This window comes from Podarcis muralis, chromosome 4, assembly GCF_964188315.1.
Source record: "Podarcis muralis chromosome 4, rPodMur119.hap1.1, whole genome shotgun sequence".
NCBI classification, from domain to species: Eukaryota; Metazoa; Chordata; class Lepidosauria; order Squamata; family Lacertidae; genus Podarcis; species Podarcis muralis.
The window spans coordinates 16,938,001-16,964,224 of record NC_135658.1 but is presented as its reverse complement, the minus strand read 5'-3'; the positions used below and the strand labels follow the sequence as shown (position 1 = coordinate 16,964,224).

Here is a 26,224-nt window from a genome sequence, read left to right as displayed (position 1 = left end):
CAGATGAGGACTGGATGAAGTTCATGCTGTTGACATAGGCAAAGAAATCTAAACAACAGAAACGGAACCCATGACATAGATGAGCAAGTGTGGAAGATTTTTGCAGACACACAGTTTTGGTGATGGCAGAATGCTGACAAGAGGGCTTTCCTGTTCTACACAAGAGAATATTAAAAGTTAAACAATTGCAGGTCTCTGAGGTGTGGGCTTCAAGTCCAGTGGTCCACTGGGAAGAGTTAAGCATGGCTCAAAGAAAACCCAGCAATTCCCAGCTCTCGGAGTTTTCAACACTTATTCTACTTTTAATTATGAAATCTGTATCCTCTCAGTCATGCAAGAAACTCATGAGAAACAGCAAGAAAAGTCTTCACTAACCATCTGCCTGCTAAGTACATTTTGCACAGAACACTTAGGTCCAAAGGAAACGTGACTTTAAATGTGCTCCTGCATCCGACGTGTAGAGTTTTTAACAGGTTTCTTGTATATCCCAGCAGTTGCTTGAAATAACTGCAAAACTTGGACCCCATTTGTTCAGTATTGGAACCCAAACAGAGCCAACACTGGCTTTGGACTCCTTTAGGAGGAAAGGGGATATAGGTTTAATGAATTGAAAATACTGGGTATGATATGATCTATTTTGTGTGTGTGGTGCGGGTGGTGCTGTGGTCTAAACCACTGAGCCTCTTGGGCTTGCCGATCGGAAGGTCGGCGGTTCGAATCCCTGCAGTGGAGTGAGCTCCCGTTGCTCTGTCCCAGCTCCTGCCAACCTAGCAGTTCAAAAGCACACCAGTGCAAGTAGATAAATAGGTACCACTGTGGCGGGAAGATAAACGGTGTTTCCATGCACTCTGGCTTCTGTCATGGTAAACGTTGTGCCAGAAGCAGTTTTAGTCATGCTAGCCACATGACCTGTAAAGCTGTATGTGGACAAACACCAGCTCCCTTGGCCTGAAAGCAAGATGAGTGCCACAGCCCCACTCTACGTAAATATAAATATTATTTTTAATTCTTTTTATTGGCTTCTTTCAGAATAGAAAAAAAGAAAACTGTGTCCTCTAAAATACAACAAAAACAAGAGCAAAACAACAACATATGTGCCATGGCTTACAAATATGAAATTAACCACCTTCCTCCTTCCATTCCAGATCACACAGAAAACTCACAGCCTGTGAATGACTACAGCTCTATATAGAATAAGCATCAATTTCGCCAAATACTCCAGGCCTGGAGTGTTGGACGTTTTGTAAATGCTTCTTGTGATGTATATGCAATAAAATAAGGGCATATCATATAAAAGGAGCCAGGTGTGACATGCCCTTGTACAAGCCTACTTGATGGCTTATTTTTTCCATTATAGCAATACTCCACAGGGATTGGTACTAGCAGTCTATGTGAAGGTCTTGCACCATTTTTCATTGGCTATGGGTGTAGTTGTATTGTGCTTTTTCATAACTCCCACCACTTTCTCCATATTTCAAAAAATAAATTACTCTTAACTTACCAGGTTATTGGGGTCCGATTTACTCCTGCCGAAAAAAAATGGGGAAATGAAACTGCTGAATGCCTTAAGCTAACTTGGTTGTGTTCTATCCCAAGCAACCTCTCAAAATAATGTGTAGGGGTGTATCTGTATGATAAATTCTTTGCTTTAAAATGCTGTTATACCATTTCAAGAGCACTGGGGTAGATTTATTTCCTCCTTCCTCTGTTGTGTTGTGGGTTTTTGTGTGTGTGTGTTCTTAAGTGAGGCAAGCCACACAATGGCAAAGAGGTGGATTAATCTGAGGTGTTGTTATGTGCACGGCTGAATGGCCTTCTGCTTCCTTACAACTTACAACCCTATAATTCTATGATAAAGGGACAGCGAAATTGCCTATCTAATGAGAATACCTTCCCTGTGCTTTCGGACTCCCCATTCATCAGCCGCAGACAGGCTTGTCAAGGTTATATTCCAGGCCAAAGTGATTGTGGCAGTGCAACCGGAATTCCGCAGCAGAACGCGACCCGCAGTCCACAGCGCCACTGTAGATCATTATTTCACACTCCCTGCCTCACCGATTCAAAAATTATTGCAAGATACTGTCGCCCTCGACCAGTTTCAGCTGACACAGCCTTTTTGCTGTTGTCGTTAACGCAGCCTTCGGTGTTCGCAAATATCCACAGCAGCGCTAGCTGGTTCATATCAACAACTAATTTATCGTTCATTCACGAGCTTTCTCTTGTTCTTTAAAACTATTACACTAAGCTGATTTGCCCCCCAATTTCCCCTCAATTCACCCATGAAACTGCTGCTGCCACCTTGGGGTGGGGAGCTAGAATGAGTAAATGAGTGGAAGAGTCTACTGAAAACGGTCCACATTGGATTATGATTCAGGGCCTCATAAACCATTGTTAACAAAGATGGCTACAGCATTAAGGCCAAGCATCCACTCCTGCCCAGTCTCTGCTCTCACTAGGGCTGGGCAATATCTGGTTTTCAACATTGTGATATATCAACAGCTAAACATCTCGATAAACCGATATATCACAATATCTGAAATAAGGATGGAGCTATGTAAAGGCACTGGCTGGCTTCATGGTTTTTCCAATGTTGTGATTTTTGCATAGCACACACACACATTATGAAACCAGTACAGTGGTACCTCAGGTTACATACGCTTCTGGTTACAGACGCTTCAGGTTACAGACTCCGCTAACCCAGAAATAGTGTTTCAGGTTAAGAACTTTGCTTCGGTATGAGAACAGAAATTGTGCTCCGGTGGCGCGGCGGCAGCAGGAGGCCCCATTAGCTAAAGTGGTCTTCAGGTTAAGAACAGTTTCAGGCTAAGTACGGACCTCCGGAACGAATTAAGTACTTAACCTGAGGTACCACTGTATCTCGATACGGACTTCAAACCTGTTTTGGACAATATATTGATATATCGGCCAGCCCTAACTCTCACCTCTCAAGTCAACTCTACTTTGACTGCAATGGCTTCCGAAGTTGACTTGCTCATCCTCCTCTTCATACTTATTCATCTCATCCCAAATCAAGTCTACTCTTTTCTCCCAGCAACAAGATTCACAAGTTTTCTGCAAAGTGGAAGTTTCTGGTGGGGGACACGTACAAGGCTTGAGGCGGGAGGGGTGTCCCACAAAAGGGAGAGATGTGGGGAACACGCTGTACAATATTGAACCATCCCTTTTCCTACTTAACTGCATTTTATCACATCTAGAAACAGCCCAGAGATAGATCAATGTGTTTGTGATTAGGTTATTATGCTAACTCGATTTATTTAGTAGAATATTAACAGGAAACGGGATTCACCTTCTTAAGAGGGCACCGAGATAAGCACACTGGTGGTTCTGTTAAAGAGCCACGCTTTCAAAAATTGACAAAGGATTTTAGGCTCCTTCAGGGAAGTACAAGAGGACTTTGCTCCAGGCCCATTCCTGTTCTTAAAAAATAAAAAATCATTAAAATTTCTACCTTGCCTCTTGTGACTTACAAATGAATAAACAAGAACAACTGCAATGCAAAACGGTAAGACATGCAAGGGCATCTTAACACAAGTCTTACTTAAAAACAAACTGATAGAGCAAGCAGTTCTAAAATTAATTTTCAGTTCTGAAATCGAGCATCTGTCAGCCCAAAAGACGCCTTGACGATTCCAGCCCCCCCCCCCCCCCCCAGTTTGAAGAATGACAGGTGGAGGGCACTGTGATGTGAAAGGAAAATTTCCAGTAACGTCTTCTGCACATCCCATTGAAATGAATGGGAGCTGCACGGGGACATGTTAAAAGCAAGAAAAAAAACCCAGCTAGTCCAGAATTCTGCTTCCCACAAAGAGATGTCTGGGAAGCTCACAAGCAGAGTTTGAAGGCGATAGCTCTAACTCATGTTTTGCAGCAACATATTCAAATATCCAATACTTCTAAATGTGGAGTTTCCATTTAGGTGTCATGCCAACAAGGTAAAGGTAAATGGACCCCTGACCATTAGGTCCAGTCGTGGCCGACTCTGGGGTTGCGGCGCTCATCTCGCTTTATTGGCCGAGGGAGTTGGCTTACAGCTTCTGGGTCGTGTGGCCAGCATGACTAAGCCGCTTCTGGCGAACCAGAGCAGCGCATGGAAACGCCGTTTACCTTCCCGCCAGAGTGGTACCTATTTATCTACTTGCTAGGTTGGCAGGAGCAGGGACCGAGCAAAGGGAGCTCACCCCGTCGTGGGGATTCGAACCGCCGACCTTCTGATCGGCAAGTCCTAGGCTCTGTGGTTTAACCCACAGCGCCACCTGCGTCCCGTCACACCAAATAGCCACTAGCAATTAGAACCTTTAAACTGCTCCTGTTCATGGCTACAACAAACGAGCCTTTTCACTCCATTTCCCTCTTGCCTGGGTGGTTCTTGTGCCGTCAACAGCTATCTCTCTAGAATCAGGAACAGCAGGACATAGCTAACTTCCTATGGTAAGCATGCAGTTGTGCAGGAAGGGGGCAACAACCCAGGGGTCAGCAAACTTTTCAGCAGAGGGCCGGTCTATATTTTGAGGGGGGGGGGAGGAATGAACAAATTCCTATGCCCCACAAATAACCCAGAGATGCATTTTAATTAAAAGGACACATTCTACTCATGTAAAAACACACTGATGCCTAGACCGTCCACAGGCTGATTTAGAAGGCAATTGGGCCGGATCCAGCCCCCGGGCCTTAGTTTGCCTACCCATGGACTGCACTCTAATTTTGTTTTATCCCATGCCCCTTTGGCAGTCATTCTGTGGCTGGGGCCTTCAGCACCATCTCAGAAATTGAAATGTGTTCCCTGGTCCAAAAAGGTTGGTGACCTTTGATGTAGACATGGCTGACAATGCTTGGATGGCCACCTGTCATGGATGCTTCAGTTGAGATTCCTATATTGCAGGGAGTTGGGCTAGATGACACTCTTACAATTCTGTGATTCTATGACCTAGGCGGAACCAACGTTTCTGATTTGGTGTAGGCCCACGTCTTATGTTCCCACACAAACGTACAGTGTGGGAGGGACAATGGACAAAAAAATGCCTATAAACCATGAGTTTCGTCTTCTTGGTCACACTCCAGCATGACCAAGAAAGTTTCTTAAAACTGAAAATCAGTGGACATGTTTTTGAGTGGAGAGGCAGCTCTTAATCCTTTCCTTGCCAGTGATTATTCTGCTTAATGTCAGTAACCCAAACTCTTTTTTTCTCCTTTAAATTTCCAGATGTGCCTTTATTCTTGTAAGCATGCATCTGTAAAGGCAGCTGAGGCAAAGAAGAGGATCTGGAGAGTGAAAATGGACTACCATGGAAGGACTGAGCGCCTCCCCTCCCTGTAAAGTCAAAAGCACGTCCTTTTGAGAACTTTTTATTTGAAAAAAGCAACTACCGAGGCTTTCTTACACACGTTTGCAGGCAACGTGACACTTTACCCTCAAAATAAACTGTTAATGGATTGTAAACCTAGTTTCTTCCGCCCTCTCCTCTTTTCTAGGTGCAACCGCCAGCATGGATTTTTAATAATAATACATAATTGTGAGACAATCTCCATAAATCTTTTTTTTTTTTAAAGAATGCATTTTGCTAATTCTATCAGTTCCACAGAGCTAATGGTTTTCCTCCTTTTATATCTGCAAAGGCCAGATAACCTACTTACTCAATCGCCAATTTGTTGTTGCTGCTTTTTAATCACACACACTTATTTTGTACAGTACAGAACGGGATGCGTTTTACTGAAATTTTGCCAAGGGTTTAAGCACGGAGGTGCTTCTTACGAAGCACGGAACATGTTCCCAACACTTTTAAAAACAATTATGCTACACTAAGGTCAACGGTACAGGTCTTGGTGGGATGAATCCAGCACTGCTTTCAGGGTCAAGACTTGCCTTACTTTCCCTTTCATTCAAACAAAGAGTCATAACAACAGTCCAGGGAAATTCCCTAGCCAGAGAAAGATGTTTGGAGGGGGGGGGGGACACGGGGACAGAGACGTGTTCAGACAATATTGATCGGTTTATACTTAGCTTGCAGAAGGGCTAAATGACTCAATCCAACGTATTGTGTCAAAAGGAAAATAGATGTTCTTAACATGGGGAGGTTTCTAGAGTGTGCTCTTAGCCACTCAATTCCATTTATTGCTCGTGTCAAAAGTTAACACTTGAGCGCTACTCGTGTTACAAAAGGAAATAAGATGTTAAGCAAAGGCAGAGTGAGCCAGGATAGTAGCAGCAGTAGTAGTAACAATGGCCCAGGTATCAGTATAAAGGAGAGACAGGATGGGGATGGTAATTAAAGGCAGGTGAGCCTTATATGAATGGTCCAAGGTTCTTGTATTGTATATTTGTTTTGCTTTTTTATAATCTGCCCTTCTATTGAAAAAAAAGTATCAAGGCAGTTTACAATGTACAAGAATAAAACCAATAGGCTTTTTTATAAACAACAACAACAACAACAACAACAACAACAGTATTTCAAGGTGCTTTAAAGCACATGAGAATAAAAATCAACCAGGTATCCATAAAATCATCAATAAACGCATACAGTCATACCTCGGCTCCCAAACACCTTGGGAGTCGAACGTTCTGGCTCCCGAACGATCGAAAACCAGAAGTGAGTGTTCCGGTTTACGAACGTTCTTTTGGAAGCCGAACGTCTGCCGTGGCTTCCGATTAGCTACAGGAGCTTAATGCAGCCAATCAGAAGCCGCACCTTGGTTTCCGAACGTTTCAGAAGTTGAATAGACTTCCGGAAGGTATTCCGTTTGACTTCCGAGGTACGACTGTACAGTGGTACCTCAGGTTAAGAACTTAATTAGTTCTGGAGGTCCGTTCTTAAGCTGAAACTGTTCTTAACCTGAAGCACCACTTTAGCTAATGGGGCCTCCCATTGCTGCTGCGCCACCACCGCGCGATTTCTGTTCTCATCCTGAAGCAAAGTTCTTAACTCGAGGTACTATTTCTGGGTTAGCGGAGTCTGTAACCTGAAGCGTCTGTAACCCGAGGTACCACTGTATTTACTGAACTCCTCATCCATGCATAATTCCATCCTTATTTCAGACATTGTGATATGTAGCTATGTTTAGCTGGTGATGTATCACGATGCCGAAAACCAGATTATCACCCAGCCCTCACACAGATCGTGATTCGCGATATATTGCCAGTTATCACGATATGAACTTCAAACCGGTTTTGGACGGTAAGTTGCCCAGCCCTGTACCTGAGATATTTAAACAAGAGATGGTGGGATTAAATCAGGGGATCTTTCTGAATGAAAGGAAATTGCTCTGCCACTAAGGTAGCATTGCCAGCTTAGCGGGGGCAAGGTTATGTAAAGTTCCATCTGTCTTGAAGGCAACGTCACCAACATCATGGCGTAAGAATGAATGCCTTGAACAATCTTTCCAAAAATGCAAAGCGAGAGGAGCTGACGCAATGAAGTTTAAAAATTATAATTCTTCTGTAATGGCATTTGGAGTATAGCACACTTGGCACTCCATATAGCATCTTGCTATACGGAAAGGCTATGTATTCCAGTAATTAAAAACTGCTCAGCACGACGTCAAATCCAGCCTCGCTTTTATAGCTCACGTACCACTAAGCCAAGAATTTAATATAACCTCGGATGAATGGTGCAGGCAGCTCCTCAACAGATCTGTTCCACAGATAAGACATCCTTTCATAAAAATGGAAGCTAAAAATAACAAAGGTAGGGCTGGTTGGTTGTCACCCCCACCCCCACTCCCCCCGCCAGCCAAATCTTCATTTTTATTACATTTTCCTTTCAATGAAACTCTATCTCGGCAGTGGCAAAACATACATATTTATCAAACTCCTTCAAACGGTAATGATAAATGAAAGCACCCTTCAACTCAAATATACCTGCAGAAGCATTTGGAAAGACTGAAATGAGATGCAGCTTGTCTCCAGCAATGTGTTTACCCTACTCATCTCCCCAAGATGAAACAGTAGCAGGAAGAGATCACCGCCGCCTCCTCCTTTTAAAGCTTTTCTTAGTGTTATAAGTTCCCAGCACAAGTTAATTTGGAGCCGCAAATAAGGCCTTCCCCCTCCTCCCACTTCCAGCCCCCAAATTGGAAAGTTTCTATTTCGATTCATGCAAGCCCATCTTTGAGGCCATTTCAATTGCTACTGTCGTTTAATATAAGAAAATTTAGAACTGTGTTATGAAACCGCTGTGCGGGCTCAGAAGAATTCAATCTGCCCAATTTATAATCATTTAAAATCCCACCTTTGCTTAATGGAATTTCCAGCTGTTTTTATCACTTAAGGAGGGGATATAACTCTTTAAAGCCCAAGGGTAGGTTAACATTTTTAAAACTTCAAAATCAAAAACACTTCGATCAACACCTACAAACTTTCATGCACTGGAAGCAGCGACTTTTTGGCTAAGCAGTTTGTGGCCTCCACATATTTCCTAGAGTAGGTGGTCAAGGATCTATATGCTTCCCTTACCCCTTCTTGAGGTGAACTTTAAATAAGAAAAACTTGACTCTTGTTGTGCGTGGAGATATACTTTAAAGGTAAAGGTACCCCTGCCCGTACGGGCCAGTCTTGACAGACTCTGGGGTTGTGCGCCCATCTCACTCAAGAGGCCGGGGGCCAGCGCTGTCCGGAGACACTTCCGGGTCACGTGGCCAGCGTGACAAAGCTGCATCTGGCAAGCCAGCGCAGCACACGGAACGCCGTTTACCTTCCCGCCAGTAAGCGGTCCCTATTTATCTACTTGCACCTGGGGGTGCTTTCGAACTGCTAGGTGGGCAGGCGCTGGGACCGAACGACGGGAGGGTACCCCGCTGCGGGGATTCGAACCGCCGACTATGCGATCGGCAAGCCCTAGGCGCTGAGGCTTTTACCCACAGCGCCACCCGCGTCCCTGGGAAACATTAGTACCATACATTTAACAGTGTTATTTTTCTAGAAAAAGAAGTGTTGGAACTCAACCTTTACACGCAACTAATTATCTAGGAAACAAAAATATGGACAGACAAGTTACAGAATCTGGCACTTTCAAGGTCATGGAATCTAGATCCCTGCCGTTCTTAGATCAAACAGGAGTCTGTGAGTGAGGCTTCATTTGACAAAAAGCTGTGTCACCCTGACATCATAGTGACAGGGCTTCCCACCTGACAAATTTGGCCCACCACGGCAGGAAGAATGAGGGCGTGACCCCCGCCACCAAAAAAGATTCCCCATTCCTGCTTTAACACTAAGATAGTTCTCTAAAAGGTAAAAGTAAAGGGACCCCCGACCATTAGGTCCAGTCGTGACCGACTCTGGGGTTGCAGCGCTCATCTCGCTTTATTGGCCGAGGGAGCCGGCGTACAGCTTCCGGGTCATGTGGCCAGCATGACTAAGCCGCTTCTGGCGAACCAGAGCAGCGCACGGAAACGCCGTTTACCTTCCCGCTGGAGCGGTACCTATTTATCTACTTGCACTTTGACGTGCTTTCGAACTGCTAGGTTGGCAGGAGCAGGGACAGAGCAACGGGAGCTCACCCTGTCGCGGGGATTCAAACCGCCGACCTTCTGATCGGCAAGTCCTAGGCTCTGTGGTTTAGACCACAGTGCCACCCGTGTCCCTCAAGTTCCCTACCCCACCCCAACTCCTTTGCTTAACATCCAACCTGACAACAAATCCTGCAGAACTCAAAAGTTTGCTTATAATCTAGTGACATTATGAACAAGCTTTATTGTCACCTAGAGACAGAGTGCCACAAGGGAGGAGGTCCTATGGCTATCTTCTGGGGTAGGGTTTTCCAGACAGAGAACTCTTTAAAAGTCCTTGTCATCTGAAGCTGAATCTCTGGGCCATGTAGTTGCGAACTACGCTACCTTTACACAATGCAAGTGTCAGGGCTGCAGCTCAAACAGACTTTTAAATGTTTTCACTGCCTTTTTTCCTAAACCAGACCCCAGAGTGTATACAGCGCTGTCTGGCTTTCATAATCAGCTTGGGATCTTGATGTCTGATTAAACAGTTTGAATTAGCCCAAACAGAAACTTTTTTCATCTTGTGCTTTAATAACAAATGAAAAAAATTATCATAGGCCTTTGGAGAAAGAAATGCGTTATGTACTTCAACCACAGCAACCAGTGAATGACAACTATATACATAATGACTGTTCTTTGAAACCAAAATACCAAGTGTGCTGCGTATATTACAGTGTGGGTATCCAACTCAGTGGGCAGAGAGGGCCTCTACGGTGTATTTATTGGGGAGGAGCTGGTATGCTTGCTCCCTGCTTCTTGAAAATTCCCAGCAGGGAAACTTGTTTATTTATTTATTTATTTAATTATTTATTTATTTATTTATTTATTTTTATTACTGCATTTATATCCCACTCTTACTTCTGAAAAAACTTGCAGGACTTTTCTCATTGCATGCTGTTAAATTGGGGGAATCTACTATGTTGCTATGTTGTTACTGCACTCAATGGTTTCATATAGATGCTAAACAGCATGGGGGAATCAAACTGAATATAATAATTTATAATAATAATTTATTATTTATACACGCCCATCTGGCTGGGTTTTCCCAGTCACTCTGGGTGGCTCCCAACATCATCACCATCATCATCATGATAAAAGACCAAACATTAAAAACTTCCCTAAACAGGGCTGCCTTCTAAAAGTCAGATAGTTGACATCTGATGGGAGGGTGTTCCACAGGGCGGGTGCCACTACCAAGAAGTCCCATTGCCTGGTTCCCTGTAACCTCATTTCTCACTGGACCTCAGTGTCCGGGCTGAACAATGGGGGCGGAGATGCTCTGAAGATTCCACAGGACCAAGCAGCACCCTCTGGATACGACCATCCAAGTAGTACTGAAACCATTGCAAAGCAGTGCTGCCCGCTTCTGACTTGGACACTCGTTCCAGAAGGAAACTGTTTCTCAGGCAGCTAATCCTGGCCTTTATAACCCTATACCTTCTTCCAGAAGGCAGAAGCTGAAAGAGATAATTTCCAGGGTGCGTACTATCCTGCGCTATCTCTGCCGCTTTCTTATAGCACCTGGAAGCATAGATTTGATCCAAGGTGGGAAGAGTGCACCCAATTATTCTCTCTGTGGTCGATGTTCATTGAAAACTGCTGAGAGGTCAAGGAGAAATAAAAGGGCCACATTTCCCGTCTCTCTCCCAACAGATACCACCAAACAGGGCAACCCAAGCAGTTTCTGTGCCCAATCTATGACTGCATATAGGTGGCAGCAAGGTCAGGCTTATGTAGGTGCACTGTGTAGTTCTGGATTGGGTCCGCTGGTGGATTTGCACAAACCCAACCTTACTGCAGTCTCATCCCTTCTGACGGGAGGCTTTCTGCTCTGTCTCTGCCCCACCAGGCCAGCTACTCCTGCTCCCACCATCACTGTCTTTCATCTACGTTGCTGAGGGCAGATGTGAGATCCACGCCAACAACATCTGGTGGAAGGTCACAGTTTCCTTATAGATCTCCAGCTTTTAAGGGTTCTTTATTCATTGGCACAGAAGAAGCAGACAAGAGGAAGGGGAGGCGGCGGCGAGTTCGCGCTGCCGATCCGCAGCTCGTCTCGGGGCAAAGCTCAATGCAAAGGCAGCTCTTAATGAAATTTCTGAAAAAAATGCAAACTAATGCTTTCTAATTTCCTCACTTAATCTAATGTCACAGCTGTCCCATTAACGCCAGCAGCTATTAGATACTTAAACAACCAGCTTGTTGAACTGCAATTTTATCATATGGCTGCATCCCTCCACTCCTTCCTTCTCCCGGTTTTGATAATGTTCCATAATGGCAGTGAGGGGGTAATTTAAATCTCTGAAAGCCATCAGACCCATAATCATCTCTGGAAATTGAGTACTTTTAATGCATTTTGCATAATAAAAAAGGGACACCTGATACAAGCACGAAGTTCAAACATCAAGCCGGCTCACCCTACTACAGCTTATTTCTACAGTAATTAACGTTCCTTCTGAACTGCCCTTTTTTGTTAAAAGAAGCCAAACAACTCCATTGAACAAAACACATGGAGAACAAGACACCCAGTAATGTCTCCTCCACCCATCCCAAAGCCCATTTGGCAGAGTCTCACGTTTTTGATGGGGTCAGGAGTGCACCGACTGTCTCAGCACCACCACGACCTGCATAATTTACAGTTATCACACATAATACACAGGCAGTAATGGAGTCACCGATAGGCCACCATTTGCTTTTCAGTAAGAAGAGGGCAGCAGCAAAGGAAAGCATGTGATTTTGTGTCTCTACTGGGATAGATATAACTGAGCAATTAACTCTTTTTCATGGCTATGGTGACCGACAGATAGGATTTCATTGCTGCTGAAATAATTAAAGAAAAGCTAGAACACATTCATTCAGTGCCCAAAGCTTAATATCCAGCACCTAATTTTTAAAACCCGAACCAAGGCCCCTTGAGACAGCCTTTTTATTGCAAATTTGTTATTCCCCCCCCCCCCCCATTATGCTCTTGGGATGGTCAAATGCAATCCCACTTTCAATGTTGCTTGTGCACGAGGATTTTGGGGTGGTCGCACTGCTTCGTTTCCAATCCGTGCATATCTCATAACATCCCACAGAAATCCCGTAACTTTTATTCTTCTTCAACTTTCTATTGAATGAAATCCTGTAACGTCTTATACCACAAACATTCTGGGGTTTTTTTTTTCCTGCTTCAGCTGCACTGTAGCCCCTCCAGAAAGCAATACTGTGGTAGCACTGAGGAAGCACCTCAGAACTTAAGTCTACCACTAACAAATTATAGCTGCCTCGAGAATACTTTGTAAAATATACCCACAGTAAAACACAAGTCTGGAAGGACCCCGATCTAGCATATGTGCAGACGAAAGAAGCTTCTGTGCCTAGATTGACTTGACAGGAAGAGAACTATCAAGCATTGTGGGTTCCGATGCTTATCTGCCTTGTGAAGGGAATCCAAAATTGAACCATCTGGTGTGGCTCCCATTTACACCACCCAATGTGGATAGCAGTGCACACTTCCATCACCCTGAAGGGTTAACATCCGTTGGCTAAGATTGAGCATGGTTATATACAGAACCTAGTTCTACCCAAGAGTAGACCCACTGAAATTAACGGACTTATGTTAGTCATGTCAATGAGCTTCAATGGGCCTCCTCTGAGTATGCCTAATATTAGATATAATCCACAGAGACTATACTTGGATCGCCGAGACACCTGCAACTTTTCCGATTTGGTTTGCAGCAACACTTACCCGTTTCCTCATCTACATTGAACCGTCCAAGCCCACTGCCATCTCGGATAGAGTACTGGATCTCGCCATCCCTGCCGGTATCCTCGTCCTTCGCACTCACTTGCAAAACACTTGTTCCAATGCGTGAGTTTTCCTTTACTGATCCAATGACGGCAAAGTCGGGAAAATAAGGGGTGTAGAGGTTTTCGTTCACATCCACGACTTCGACTTCCACAAAGGAAACCGAGGATAAAGAAACCGGGCGGCCTTTATCCTTTGCCCTCACGGTTAGGTTGTAGAACTGTTGCTTCTCGTAGTCGAGTTCTTTGCTTAGGCGGATAGCGCCACTGGCTTTGTCGATTTCAAACCTCCCATTGTAATCGTTCACCAAGGAATAGCGCACTTGTCCTCCGAGACCAAGATCAGGGTCTTGAGTTTCAAGCCAAGCAATGACCGTACCAACTGGCAGATCTTCCAAGACCTTCACACTATAGCTAGGGGGAATGAATGCTGGGGAACAATCATTGACGTCATCCAAAAAAACATTCAGAGGGACGACAGAAGACTGCTGGTGCCCACTCTCTGCTCTGTCTCTCGCCTCTATCTTTAATGTATAATTTGCTTTCGATTCCCTGTCTAAATGGTCCCCCGTGTATACTATTCCTGTGGAGCTATTGATAACAAATTGCTGCGTGTCTGTCAATATGGAGTAAGTCACCTCCCCGTTGGGCCCCAAATCTCTATCTCTGGCCTCTACCTGGATAATTTCCACACCAATACCAGTACTTTCCAACATATTAACCGAGTAGCCTTCCTGCAAAAACAGAGGCGCGTTGTCATTTGCATCCTCCACAGTTATAGTAAGTAATCTCCACGTTGCTTTCTGGGGGCTACCTAAGTCATAAATGGTAATGTTCAGGAGATATAGCTCTGTTTTCTCGCGATCCAGGGGCAAAAGGACCTTAAGCAGCCCTGTCTCCACTTCGAGGTTAAAGCAGCTGTCTGTATTGCCATCTGATATGGTGTACAGCACTTTCCCGTTAAAGCCGGAATCGGCATCATAGGCCTTGATTTGGAATATGGTGGCCCCAACAGGAAGGTCCTCTCTGACGGATACATCAGAAGGAAAGGATTTGTCAAAATGTGGGGCCTGCCTGTTCATGGAATAGAAATCCAGGAAGCCGTCTTCGGAATTTAGCTTCACGTTGGCTTTAGCCTTTTTCAGCAACTTCTCCGCCAGCCTCTGAGCAACTCTGGTCTCTCGGCAGCTAAAGGTTTTAGAAGACACTTTCCCGTGAACCACAGAGATGTTGACGAACATGGAATCGGCAAAATTCTCCCCGTCGGTTGCTGTTATCCTAAGTCCAAAGTTGTTGTTCTTCACGCCGGCACCAGCCAGGGACTTTTTGAGCTGCAGAACCCCCGAGTCTGGATTCAGGTAAAAAAAGCCCAGCTCGTTACCGGAAATTATTTTGTATTTCACAAGCTCCAACTCGTCTATATCTATAGCAGAGACCGCTGTGATGTGCCCGCCAACAGGGAAATCTGATGAAATCACTCCCTGACAAGCCACCTTTTCAAACAACGGCTTGTTATCGTTTACGTTGCCTATGTATATTGTGACATTCACCTCGCTTTCGTGGCGGTAAGGCGAGCCCCAGTCTGAGGCCCTAACAATAAACCTGTAGCTCTCCGGGGAGGACTCAAAATCCAGCTCTTCAGATGTGCTAATAACCCCCGTAAACTGGTTGATGGAAAAGGGGAGCGAATTTAGACTAGCAATGCTGTACGTGATGTAGCCGTTTTCTCCACGATCCTTATCAAAAGCAGAAACTGACAAAATGCTAGTACCCACGGGGACACTTTCGTTGACATAGGAGCTATACGAAGGTTGTGTAAACTCTGGGATGTGATCATTGGCATCTTCTATCCTGACAGTAACATGTGTTTTCAAGTATCCGTCTTTGTTCGTTACTTCTAAGTCGTAAAATTCCTTGTCAACAATTTTTAAAGGGCGTGCAGTGGTAATTAGACCTGTCCTGGGATTAATCTTAAAATACTCTGCATCCTCGCTGGGAGACAATTTATATCCTTCGCCCTGCAGTTCTGGGGTTAGCTTAACTATAGCAACGACCACTCCGGGAGGAGAGAATTCACTGATGGCCACATCATATGTTTCCTTTTCGAACTTTACAGGGCTGCTTCCTCTACTGGGACTGGCAATATGTACCAGTTTCACAGCCGAAAACTTTTGAGGGGACCCTTTGTCTTTTGCTTGGAGCGTAAGATTGCAACCATATGGGAAATGGTCCCAATCAATGGGCTTTTTCTCTTTGATTTTGTACTCGTTCATCCATCTGCCATCCTTAGTCAAGTGGAAATGTTCCAAGGGATCTCCAGCAACAATAGAAAGAGATTCTATCTCGCCGTTGGCACCTTCATCTAAGTCATCCACGTTAACAATAGCATATGTAGGCTCCTTGTCCGAAGGGAAGGGAATGTGGGTTACAACATTGATAGTTGGGGCGTGCTCATTTATGCGCTCAATATGTATGTAAAGTTTGGCAGTGCTGCTTACTCCGTTGTTACCATAGAGTTTCATTCCACGGTCCACAGCCAAAACTTCAAGGTCATACCTGTTTTTCTCATCGTAGTTTAGCCGGCCGCTTAAAGATATAACCCCACTAGTTGGATGGACAGAGAAGAGGTCAACTTTATTTTTAAAGTAGTAATAGAATTCACCGTTGGAACCAATATCAGCATCTGTTGCTGTAACCTGTGCAATGCTAGTCCTAAGAGGAGTGCTTTCTGCTATGGTTACGGAATAGGTGGTTGGTGAAAACAAAGGCCGCAAATCGTTCATGTCTAAAACCTGGATGTTCACTTTTGTCCATGCTTCCAAGTCTTCTCCACGGACAGAGCCCTTTATTATCAACAAATAGTTGTCCTGGATTTCTCGATTCAATATGGCAGAATTCCCACCTTTAGTCCTTATCCTAAGGAAACAGAAATCAGCTATTACAACTTCCTCTGCCTTGAAAAAGCCTTCATCGTCGCCAGACACTATCCTGTATTTGATATCCCAAGAGAGGTCCGCCATAGTGATGCCCATTCTACTTTGGCTGTTAAGATAGGTCCGTGCCGCAGAGTTCTCGTACACTGTGGTGTTGTATATGGAATGTGTGAAGTGGAAGCCAAATGGCATTGCCCCTTGAAGGCCATGGCAGGCGTTGGCCAAAAGCTGAAGAAGCAGGAAGACTAGGCCAGGCGTGGGGGCCAAAGGACCTGACCAATGGCCCATATTTCTCTCCATCACATCATTCTTTCATCCTTTAAGAAAAGAAAAAGATAGGCATTGATTAGTGAAAGACAAATATTCCACATGCTGCCATTACTCAACTGTGTTTATAGATTATGTAATTAAAAAAAAATCAGTTCCCAACATTCTGCCCCACTCTCCAAATAGTCTATCACATTCTAGAGAAATCTGAACAACCCATGTTGCGGAATAGCTGGTTGACCACAAACATAAATCAACTTTCGATGAGCAAATACGATAGGTTTACATCTTGGTGGGTCACAACCTGTTCAACCCAACTCTAGGATAAGTGAGATCTTCAGCTCTGACCATAGATACCTATAAATAAGCTGTAATAAGAAAAAGTCAGGGAGATATATGGGAACCTCCTCCAGCCAATGAGACCACCAAAAGCATGGGTCAAGTTCTACCTTCAACTGAAAACGCACCTTTTATTCTTGCATGCACAAAGGACTGGCATTCGCTCACATGGGGAAAAGCAAAGAGCTGAACTTGCTGCAGTGTTGTGGTGGTGCCAAGACCTGCTCAGTAACCCTGGCACCTAGCTGCCCTGGCCTCTATGAACAAAGTGCACTGCATCCATGTACAGAGAGTGCATAAGACTGCAGCCCCAGGCATTCCTAAAATATATGTACAGGAGAGGTGTCAGTACCTATCACCCCTGAGCATCTACTGAGGGTCCACCAGTGCTGATGCCTGCTACAGATTGGGCCCACCCACCTGCACATCCCAGTTGCTTCTACTTATCAGAGATCAGCTGCAAGCTGTCCAATATTTTGAATTACCTGCAATCCTCCTAGGCATTTAAAGATAATTTGGATGATGGGAAGCTCACTACCGCTGCCCAATGGCACCAGTAAGCCCATTGTTGCTGTGATGTGGATGGGCATCACCAAATGTTGGGGGCATCAGACATAACTTGGTGTGGGAGGGGTCACAAACCTGGATCTGACCTTGAACATGTACATTCCCTCGCCATATAATTTGTCCCACATAATGATGGGACATTTCTCCTACCAAAAATTTAAATGTGACTTCGAAAGGCTGCCATTCCAAACTTTTCCCTAGGGTAAATTCTTCTGTTTAAGTAATCCCACTGTGTGGATTTTTTTATGCTATTAATTTCAGGAAAATATTTTTCCTGGCCTCTAAATAACAACAGCCAATATTTCACCAAGACAGTGTGCTCTTCTTATTCAATTTACAAAGGATATGCTGGACAAAGAACAAATCACAGGTTAGATTGTTTGGCGAAAAGCACCTTGTTCCCTACTGATTCCTGATGCTTCCCTGAAGCTCGGACACTCAGTTATCTTCTTCCACAAAACAAGCTAATGGACTTCAGTTATGAAAACACCCATCGTTTGCCATACACCATGAACGCTCATCTATGACACTGGCAGTGGAGTGGCCATAATTTTAGTGAGACTTTAAAACATCAAAAATAGCAGGGCGCAGAAAAGAGAGGAAGGTGCCTCTGATAAGAGTGGAAATTTCTATGAGCTGCGCACAATTTTTTATGGCATGATTTCAGACCACAGTCGTCCTTTCAAACTGAGTATAATTCTGTAACTCTGCTGCTGGTTTTTAAATACTAGTGGAAATCGATTTATTGCAATGATGTTACAACACTCCCACAAAGCACCTTAGCTCCGACCCCAGTCTATATTCAACTGCAAAGCGCATTAATCAATAATACCTGATCAACTCTCCTGTGTGTTTCGTCAAGACATGCAGCTTTTTCAAACTGTTTACTTTCATACATTACTCCTTTCTTCTTCCTTGTATTGATCCCTGGCAAGTCTGAGCAGCCAGGAACCTCACAGCTTTCAAGGCTCCTTTGCTGGTGGCATCAGGGAAAGCGACAAGTATAGCTATGTTGTCAGGCAGGTTGGACTGGCACTAAGAAAGCATTCAGGGAATCATAGAGCGGAACAGACCTCAAAGGTCCTCTAGTTCAACACCTGACAGGGCAGGAAATCTACTGCTACAACATCTCTGACAGGTGGTCATCCATCTACTGATAAAAAGTGTCAAAAATGAAGGCAAGTCCACCCCCTTCTGGGACAGTCTGTTGCACTGTCTCACTCAGGGTGTCGTGGACTGGTTGGATGTAGAGGAAAGGTGGGAGGAACCAGGTGGGAAACCACCAAGGGACGATGGCACAGTCCAGGGAATGGTGGTAGGACAATGAAGTGGGAGAAGATTGAGGGGAGGAGGTGTCAGAAGCTGAAGAAGAAGAAGAAGAGTTTGGATTTGATATCCCGCCTTTCACTCCCTTTAAGGTGTCTCAAAGCGGCTAACATTCTCCTTTCCCTTCCTCCCCCACAACAAACACTCTGTGAGGTGAGTGAGGCTGAGAGACTTCAAAGAAGTGTGACTGGCCCAAGGTCACCCAGCAGCTGCATGTGGAGGAGCGGAGACGTGAACCCGGTTCACCAGATTACGAGACTACCGCTCTTAACCACTACACCACACTGGCTCTCAAAGAGGCAACAGGACTTAGTGAGCTGCGAGAGTCTGTGGCAGAGAGAAGTCCGGAATCAGAGGCAGAAGCTGAAGCAGAAGATGGGGATGAGGGAGGCCAAGACACAGAGATGAGTCAGGCTAGTGACGAGTCACGGGTGTCTCCCATTCTGGCTGCAGCAAGATCTTATCTCTGCTTTTAACCCAGAACCAGAAGAGGCATGAAAAGGGTGGGGGAGGCAGGGTCTCAGATGCTTGGGGAAAGCCCTGGTGAGGAGGTGGGGACTTTCAGTCTCTGCAACTGATTTTCATGGAGGAAGACCACTGGGAATGAGCTGCTCTGTTCATTAGGCCTGAGAATCAGTCAAGTCTGTGGAGATTGTGTTTTTGCTGATAAAGGGTTAGCTTCATCTTTGAACTGTGTGATTACTGACCAGCAGGGCTGCCAACATGGTAGTTCCAATTGCTGTTACTACAACCCCATTCATCCCTAGTCATGCTGGCTGAAGCTGAAGTTGGATTGCAGCAACATATGGAGGGCAACACATTGGTTCCTCATGGTCTAGCTGCTCATGTCATTATCAAGTTCTTCCTTCCATTAAGCCAAAATCCTCTTTCTTGCCATTTGAATCTTGTTTAAGGTCCTACCCTCTGGGGAAACCTGTATAACTCACATTAAGTAGCTGACAGTGAGACAAATATTTGGCAGAAACCGAACTGAAACAGTAGGATAAAAACAGCGCTGACAGTAATGAATACAGATCGGAAGGGAAATCGCTGCCTTTCTACATCCCTAATGTTCACAGAGGAGCATTTTTTTAAAACTGCATTTCTATATTTTAGGGATTCATACCCAACCCTTCAATAAAATTCCCACGGCAGCCTAGTAAATTTCAGAACACTGAAAACGTACACAAATATGCAAAAAATAAAAATAGCAAAATCAATAGCAGTGGCAAAAACAATAAGCCCAGCCAAGAGAAAACAGCACAGCATGCCAGAGACTAGCTCATTATTGGAATTATACAGAGAAACTGCTCCACCAGCTAAGCAGTGTACAGGGGGGGGAAATCCACTTTGTTCCCACCATCACTGACTTGATGACAAGTAACGTGTGATTCTGGGATGTCACCAAAAACAACCGGCCTATGGTCCCTTCTCCTTTCTGCTATAAAGGAAAGAGATCAGGGGGAGATTGGCATTAGTTAACCTCCTCTGCAGCTGCCAAGAGACATGGACCAAGGAGCTGGAGATTCACAATGGGGCAGTGGTAACTTTGTTCCTACCATTATGGTGGACCTTGGGCCATCTGCTACACAGAGTACATTTTTCCCACTACCATCTTGGTGGCAAAAACAATGGATGTTCCTGGCCTCAGCCACAAACAGAAGCACCAGGTCTACAGGAGCCAACTCCTAAGGGTCGAGGTCCACCCCTATAAAATATTTGAGGGGGCTGGGCCCCCAAAAGTTGATGGGCATTGACATTCAAATGGTGTCCATGGTCCATCTGACCAGGGGTACCAACTTGAATAAAATATTGAGAGCAAGGCTTACCTCCCCCCCCCCCCCCCAATATTTTATTCAAGTTGGCACTCCTGGTCAGATCACAGGCTTCCATTCTTAGTCAAAGGGCTAGGCCTTGGAAAAATAGTTGGGATTGGGGATATCCAACCTGGTGCCCTTTAGATGTTGGAAGACTAGAACTCACAGAATCCCTGACCACTTGGCAGCCTGGCTGGGATGATGGGAGTCCAATCTGAGCAGAACCGGGTTCGCTACACCTAATCAAAACCTTGTTTTCAAGGTTTAGATGATAGAAACTGTTCCTAAACGGACCTCTGGCATCAGAAGATCTGAGTTCTCAACTGTTCAGCCGGGCAAGCAGGATTCTTTGAGGGGACAAGAAGAACATATGTTTTCTGCAGGCTCTTTCTTGTTGGGTATTTGTTTTAAAGAGCCATGCCGTGTTTAGAAGGCCGGAAATGTAATGCGATAACACGCAGCCCATTACAAAGGAGCAGAACGTGAACGGACAAAAACCACTTCGTAAACATTTCTGATTTCGGGAAGAAGAAGAAAACCCGCTCAACTAAATATTATGGTTTCAAGTGGGAGATTAAGGGTGTGATTACTTGTGTGCAGTTTTAAAACATCCAAGCAGGAAACTACTTAGAACGGCGCGGGTTTCATTAAAAGGGGTGGGTGGGCATGAGCTCTCGTTTGTGCAACAGTGTTAATTAAAAATGGAAGTCATGCTCCAAATATGCATAGCACCAGCCAAGGTGACTTTAGTTAGGCGAACAGCACCCTTTGACAACAGATACTAGTCTCTCGCAGTGCTAAGAAAGCTCTGAAGCCATTCACCTTGTAAATGCAAATTTTCCAAGTCCAAGACAAATACATCATTACCATACTGATGAAATTTAGAGCTATTTCCTTGCCTCGGTATATCAGCGGCGTGTAACTTCACCAACGGTTACAAGAAACGCAGGCAGGCAAAAAAAGGGGGGGCAGTCATCAATGACACTACATGAAAGGACAATATAAGCCAATCTTCACATTCTGAAAAGGACCACCTACTCAGATACATTTCCTCAATTAGGATGCAGTGACAGCCCACGGTTTGATATTAAGAGTACACGGGGAGCCTCAGAGCCTCAGATCTACGTGCTTCTTCATCACCTTCCCTCTCTCAGCATGCAAGCGGAGATCAGAAGCTTCCCTTTTTACTTTGCAGCACAGTCGCACCTTGGTTCTCGAACGTTTTGCGACTCAAATGTTTTGGCTCCCGAACGTCGCAACCCGGAAGTGAGTGTTCCAGTTTGAGAATGTTCTTTGGAATCCGAACGTCCGACAGGGCTTCTGATTGAGTGCAGGAAGCTCCTGCAGCCAATCGGAAGCTGCGCCTTGTTTTTTTTAACCCTTCCGGAAGTCGAACGGACTTCCAGAACAGATTCCATTCAAGATCTAAGGTACAACTGTACACCCATCTGCCTATTCATCCCTATACGGTGAACAATGGATTGCGCAAACCATTGTTCTTCCCCCCAAGTCGGGGCCCCAAAACACAGTATGGCTTGAGATAAACTAGGAGGAGAAATTTCTTATCTCCTTCTGCTACTTACGAAGGAGTATAAGGGCACATTGAGTTTAAGATGTGCCACCGCTTGTTTCTGAAGGGACAAACCATAGTCTGCCGTTATGTCAACTGAGCCAACTAAGCTAGCTCAAAAGATGGCCTTCCACATGTAGAAGAAGGTTAGAAGAAGGGCTACACTACAGAAACATAATAAAATAAAATAAAAAATTCCCTCCAGTAGCACCTTAGAGACCAACTAAATTAGTTATTAAGGGTGGCGCTGTGGGTTAAAGCCTCAGCGCCTAGGACTGGTCGGCGGTTCGAATCCCCGCGGCGGGGTGCGCTCCCGTTGTTCGGTCCCAGCGCCTGCCAACCTAGCAGTTCGAAAGCACCCCCGGGTGCAAGTAGATATATAGGGACCGCTTACTGGCGGGAAGGTAAACGGCGTTTCCGTGTGCTGCGCTGGCTCGCCAGAGCAGCGATGTCACGCTGGCCACGTGACCCGGAAGTGTCTCCGGACAGTGCTGGCCCCCAGCCTCTTGAGTGAGTTGGGCGCACAACCCCAGAGTCTGTCAAGACTGGCCCGTACGGGCAGGGGTACCTTTACCTTAAATTAGTTATTGGTATGAGCTTTGGTGTGCATGCACACTTCTTCAGATACACTGAAACAGAAGTCACCAGACCCTTATATATAACAGAAACATGTGAATAAAGTGAAGCTAAATCCGAATGTGCTGTTTATTGGTGCAATATCTTTCACAAGCACGAGCATGGGAAGTGCTATTAGAACACTGTGTAAACATTTGCACAAGCTCTTAGAGAAAGCTACTAGTGGCTATTTTTTCTTCCTTCTCTAAGTCCTTTCATTTCCACACAAACAGCCATAGCTCCAAGCATGTTGCATAAATCCCATAAATGCTCTTGGCATTAGCAGGTGGATCAACCTCTGCTCAGGTATGCCAGAGGGAACTGTATTTATTTTGGAGGGTTTTTTTTAAAGTACCTATGTATCCACACATCTCCCAAGGAATAGAAAGAAACACACAGAGCTCCACTTCACCATCCACACTACAATAATATTAGCCTAAGGAACTGTAACTTGTCCACAGACACTCAGTTTAACTTTGGTTCAGCTGCAGCTCAACAGAGAGTCCAAATATCAAATTAGTCTACCAAAAAAACCACACACACCCCTATGTATCAAGCTCATACATGGGGAACCAGCTGCCCTTCAGATATGGTGAGACAATAACTCCCAGAGTTATCTTGGAGACCATCAGCAACAGGCTCTCCACCCCTATGATAGACAATACTCTCTCTCTCTCTCTCTCTCTCTCTCTCTCTCTCTCTCTGTGTGTGTGTGTGTGTGTGAGAGAGAGAGAGAGAGAGAGAGAGAGAGAGAGAGAGAGAGAGAGCTTCCTATCTTCAAGGGCAGAAATACATTTTTTCCAACTGTTGCTCATAAAAAGATTCCTAATGCATTCATATCCTCAAGAGACGGGGGTTAATGTATTGAGTCTGACTTCGACTAGATGAAACTTCAGATCGTTCCAGCTCTAAGACTCTAGGATACTATTTCCTAATCATGCTCGTTAACATTCAAAAAGTGGCCTTTTTAAGTTCAGAGACCAGGGTCTTCAAATCAATAATTTAAAACGTCAAAGTGAGCACTTGGGTACTTCACTCGACTGCCCGACAGAGTCTGGTGACAGAATGCAAGCAAGCTGTAGAATTTTAAGTCCTTGTCAAACGCTGAAGTCTAAATAACTCAATACAATGTGATGTGCCCACAAAAGTGACAGGGACTCCATATGTCCTAAATCTCCATGTGTCCTAAATCCACAGCGTATTGTTTTGCTCTTTTCTTTTCCAAAGGCTGAGAGCATTCTGAGCATATTCCTATCCGTCCGAACTACACTTCCAAATGCACAGCCCTGTGAGCTACGTATGTAACATGTAAATAAAGAGACACCAGTAATTTTTTTGTTGTTGCTATCTCGCCTTTTATATGCCTGTTGTCTTTGTCCATGGAGTTTTCTTGGCAGGGATACTAGAGTGGCTTGCCGGTTCCTGCTCCTAGACAGCATCTTAAAAAGCAGAGACATCACCTTGCCAATAAAGGTCCGTATAGTTAAAGCTATGGTTTCCCCTGTAGTGATGTACAGAAGTGAGAGCTGGACCAGAAAGAAGGCTGATCGCCGAAGAACTGATGCTTTTGAATTATGGTGCTGGAGGAGACTCTTGAGAGTCCCATGGACTGCAAGAAGGTCAAACCTCTCCATTCTGAAGGAAATCAGCCCTGAGTGCTCATTGGAAGGACAGAGAGTGAAGCTGAGGCTCCAGTACTTTGGCCACCTCATGAGAAGAGAAGACTCCCTGGAAAAGACCCTGATGTTGGGAAAGATGGAGGGCGCAAGGAGAAGGGGAAGAGAGAGGACGAAATGGTTGGACAGTGTTCTCGAAGCTACGAACATGAGTTTGACCAAACTGCAGGAGGCAGTGGAAGACAGGAGTGCCTGGCCTGCTCTGGTCCATGTGGTCACGAAGAGTCGGACACGACTAAACGACTAAACAACAACAACAACAACAACAACAACAACCATCTTGCCTTTTCAGAATATGCTGCATGGGCTCAAATGTGCATATTTCCTTCAAAAAATTCTTTTGCATCACATCCACAATTGCTTTTCATTTCCAGATGCCACAAAAATGCTTGCAAGCTTGCTCCCTGGTTTGGGAGACTTATCTGATTCAGCAAATATGCTGTGGAACAGAAAAGCGGGGATATTTTCAGCGTTCATGCATAAAAGGAAGTATCACAGGAAAATCTAGAGGCTGCCCTAAACTACCAGGAAACAAGTTTAGATGATTTTAGCAAAAGACACCCCACAACACACTGACCAGGAAACAAGCCTCCCCAAGACACACAAAATGTAGTAAAGGAAAAGGCAAGGTCAGAGCGACATGGCAAGTAGGACTGAGGAAGATTTGATTCAGTTCACATTTAAAGGCCAATCTACCCAACTTGCACTTTCTGAAAGAATTTGTGAACTAAAAAAACCCAGTCATCTTCCAAACTTCACACTTCTCCAAATGTTGCACTGCGGTTCTTCAGCCATGCAATGTGTGCAAAACTCCGTAAGGTAAAGTGTGCTTAGAAATGCATATGCTGGTGAAAATAGTGTGTAAAACAGTATTATATTAGCAAAAGCTGCTTTGCAAAAATATGTATATTGGCCAAAGCTGTGTACAAAAATGTGTGCACCTTGCACCAAAATGCTAGTGAATCTTCATGAGACTTTTAAAAAGAAAAGTCATCGTGAACTGATGTAAGAAAACTAAACTTAAGGCGAAAAACTGAGAAACACCGCAACTGACAGATGCACCCATCTTTAATTACAGGACATGATATTGTTACGCTACAGTGGTGGTTTCAGACTTGTCCCTGCATAGGTTTCTCTGTGAAAAGGAAAGAGGCGAATGCCTTCATTCAGGAGCAAGGACCTCAGGACAGGAGAAGACTACTTCAAATTGTGATGATCAAGTCCCCAATGTAAGTTGGCACGGCCTCAGTAGAATGGCCACTCTTCAGGTGCCCAGAGTCAATGCCTGCTTCATCTACTGGGCAGCTCCCCACAGACTCACTCCTTATTAGGTGGGAATATGTTGGATGGAATCTCTACTGCAGTTGTAGTTGTGGCTGTCACTGCAACCATCACCGGCTCCTGCAGAGACCAGTCCTTTCTTTCATCCCACCCCAATTTCCGCTGGCTGCAGCGCAATTTGTTCAGCCCGAGGAAAGTGTCTATAGATGCCAGTTCACCAGCAGCACCAACACCACTCCTGCCCCGGCTGTGTTTAATTCTGACCAGGTCAGGTGCGTTGTGGGGTAGGGTCAGCATCAGAAATTCGCCAGGCGCATTTTGCACCTGGCTATCAGCCGCTTTAGAGGGACACGGGTGGCGCTGTGGGTTAAACCACAGAGCCTAGGACTTGCCGATCAGAAGGTTGGCGGTTCGAATCCCCACAACGGGATGAGCTCCCGTTGCTCGGTCCCTGCTCCTGCCAACCTAGCAGTTCGAAAGCACATCAAAGTGCAAGTAGATAAATAGGTACCACTCCAGTGGGAAGGTAATTGCTGTTTC

General features: G+C 45.0%; 1 protein-coding gene across 11 annotated transcripts in view; it reads right to left on the bottom strand.

Moving 5' to 3' along the window:
• The window catches only part of FAT3 (FAT atypical cadherin 3), a 468,770-nt gene that overhangs the window by 333,700 nt on the left and 108,846 nt on the right, over window positions 1-26,224 (bottom strand). For all 11 annotated transcript variants that reach the window (XM_077926990.1, XM_028726039.2, XM_077926982.1 and 8 more), the window contains exon 2: window positions 13,235-16,543. In XM_077926990.1, coding sequence (XP_077783116.1) covers window positions 13,235-16,526 — 3,292 coding nt within the window. In that variant the 5' untranslated portion in view covers window positions 16,527-16,543. The remainder of the gene's footprint in view (window positions 1-13,234; window positions 16,544-26,224) is intronic.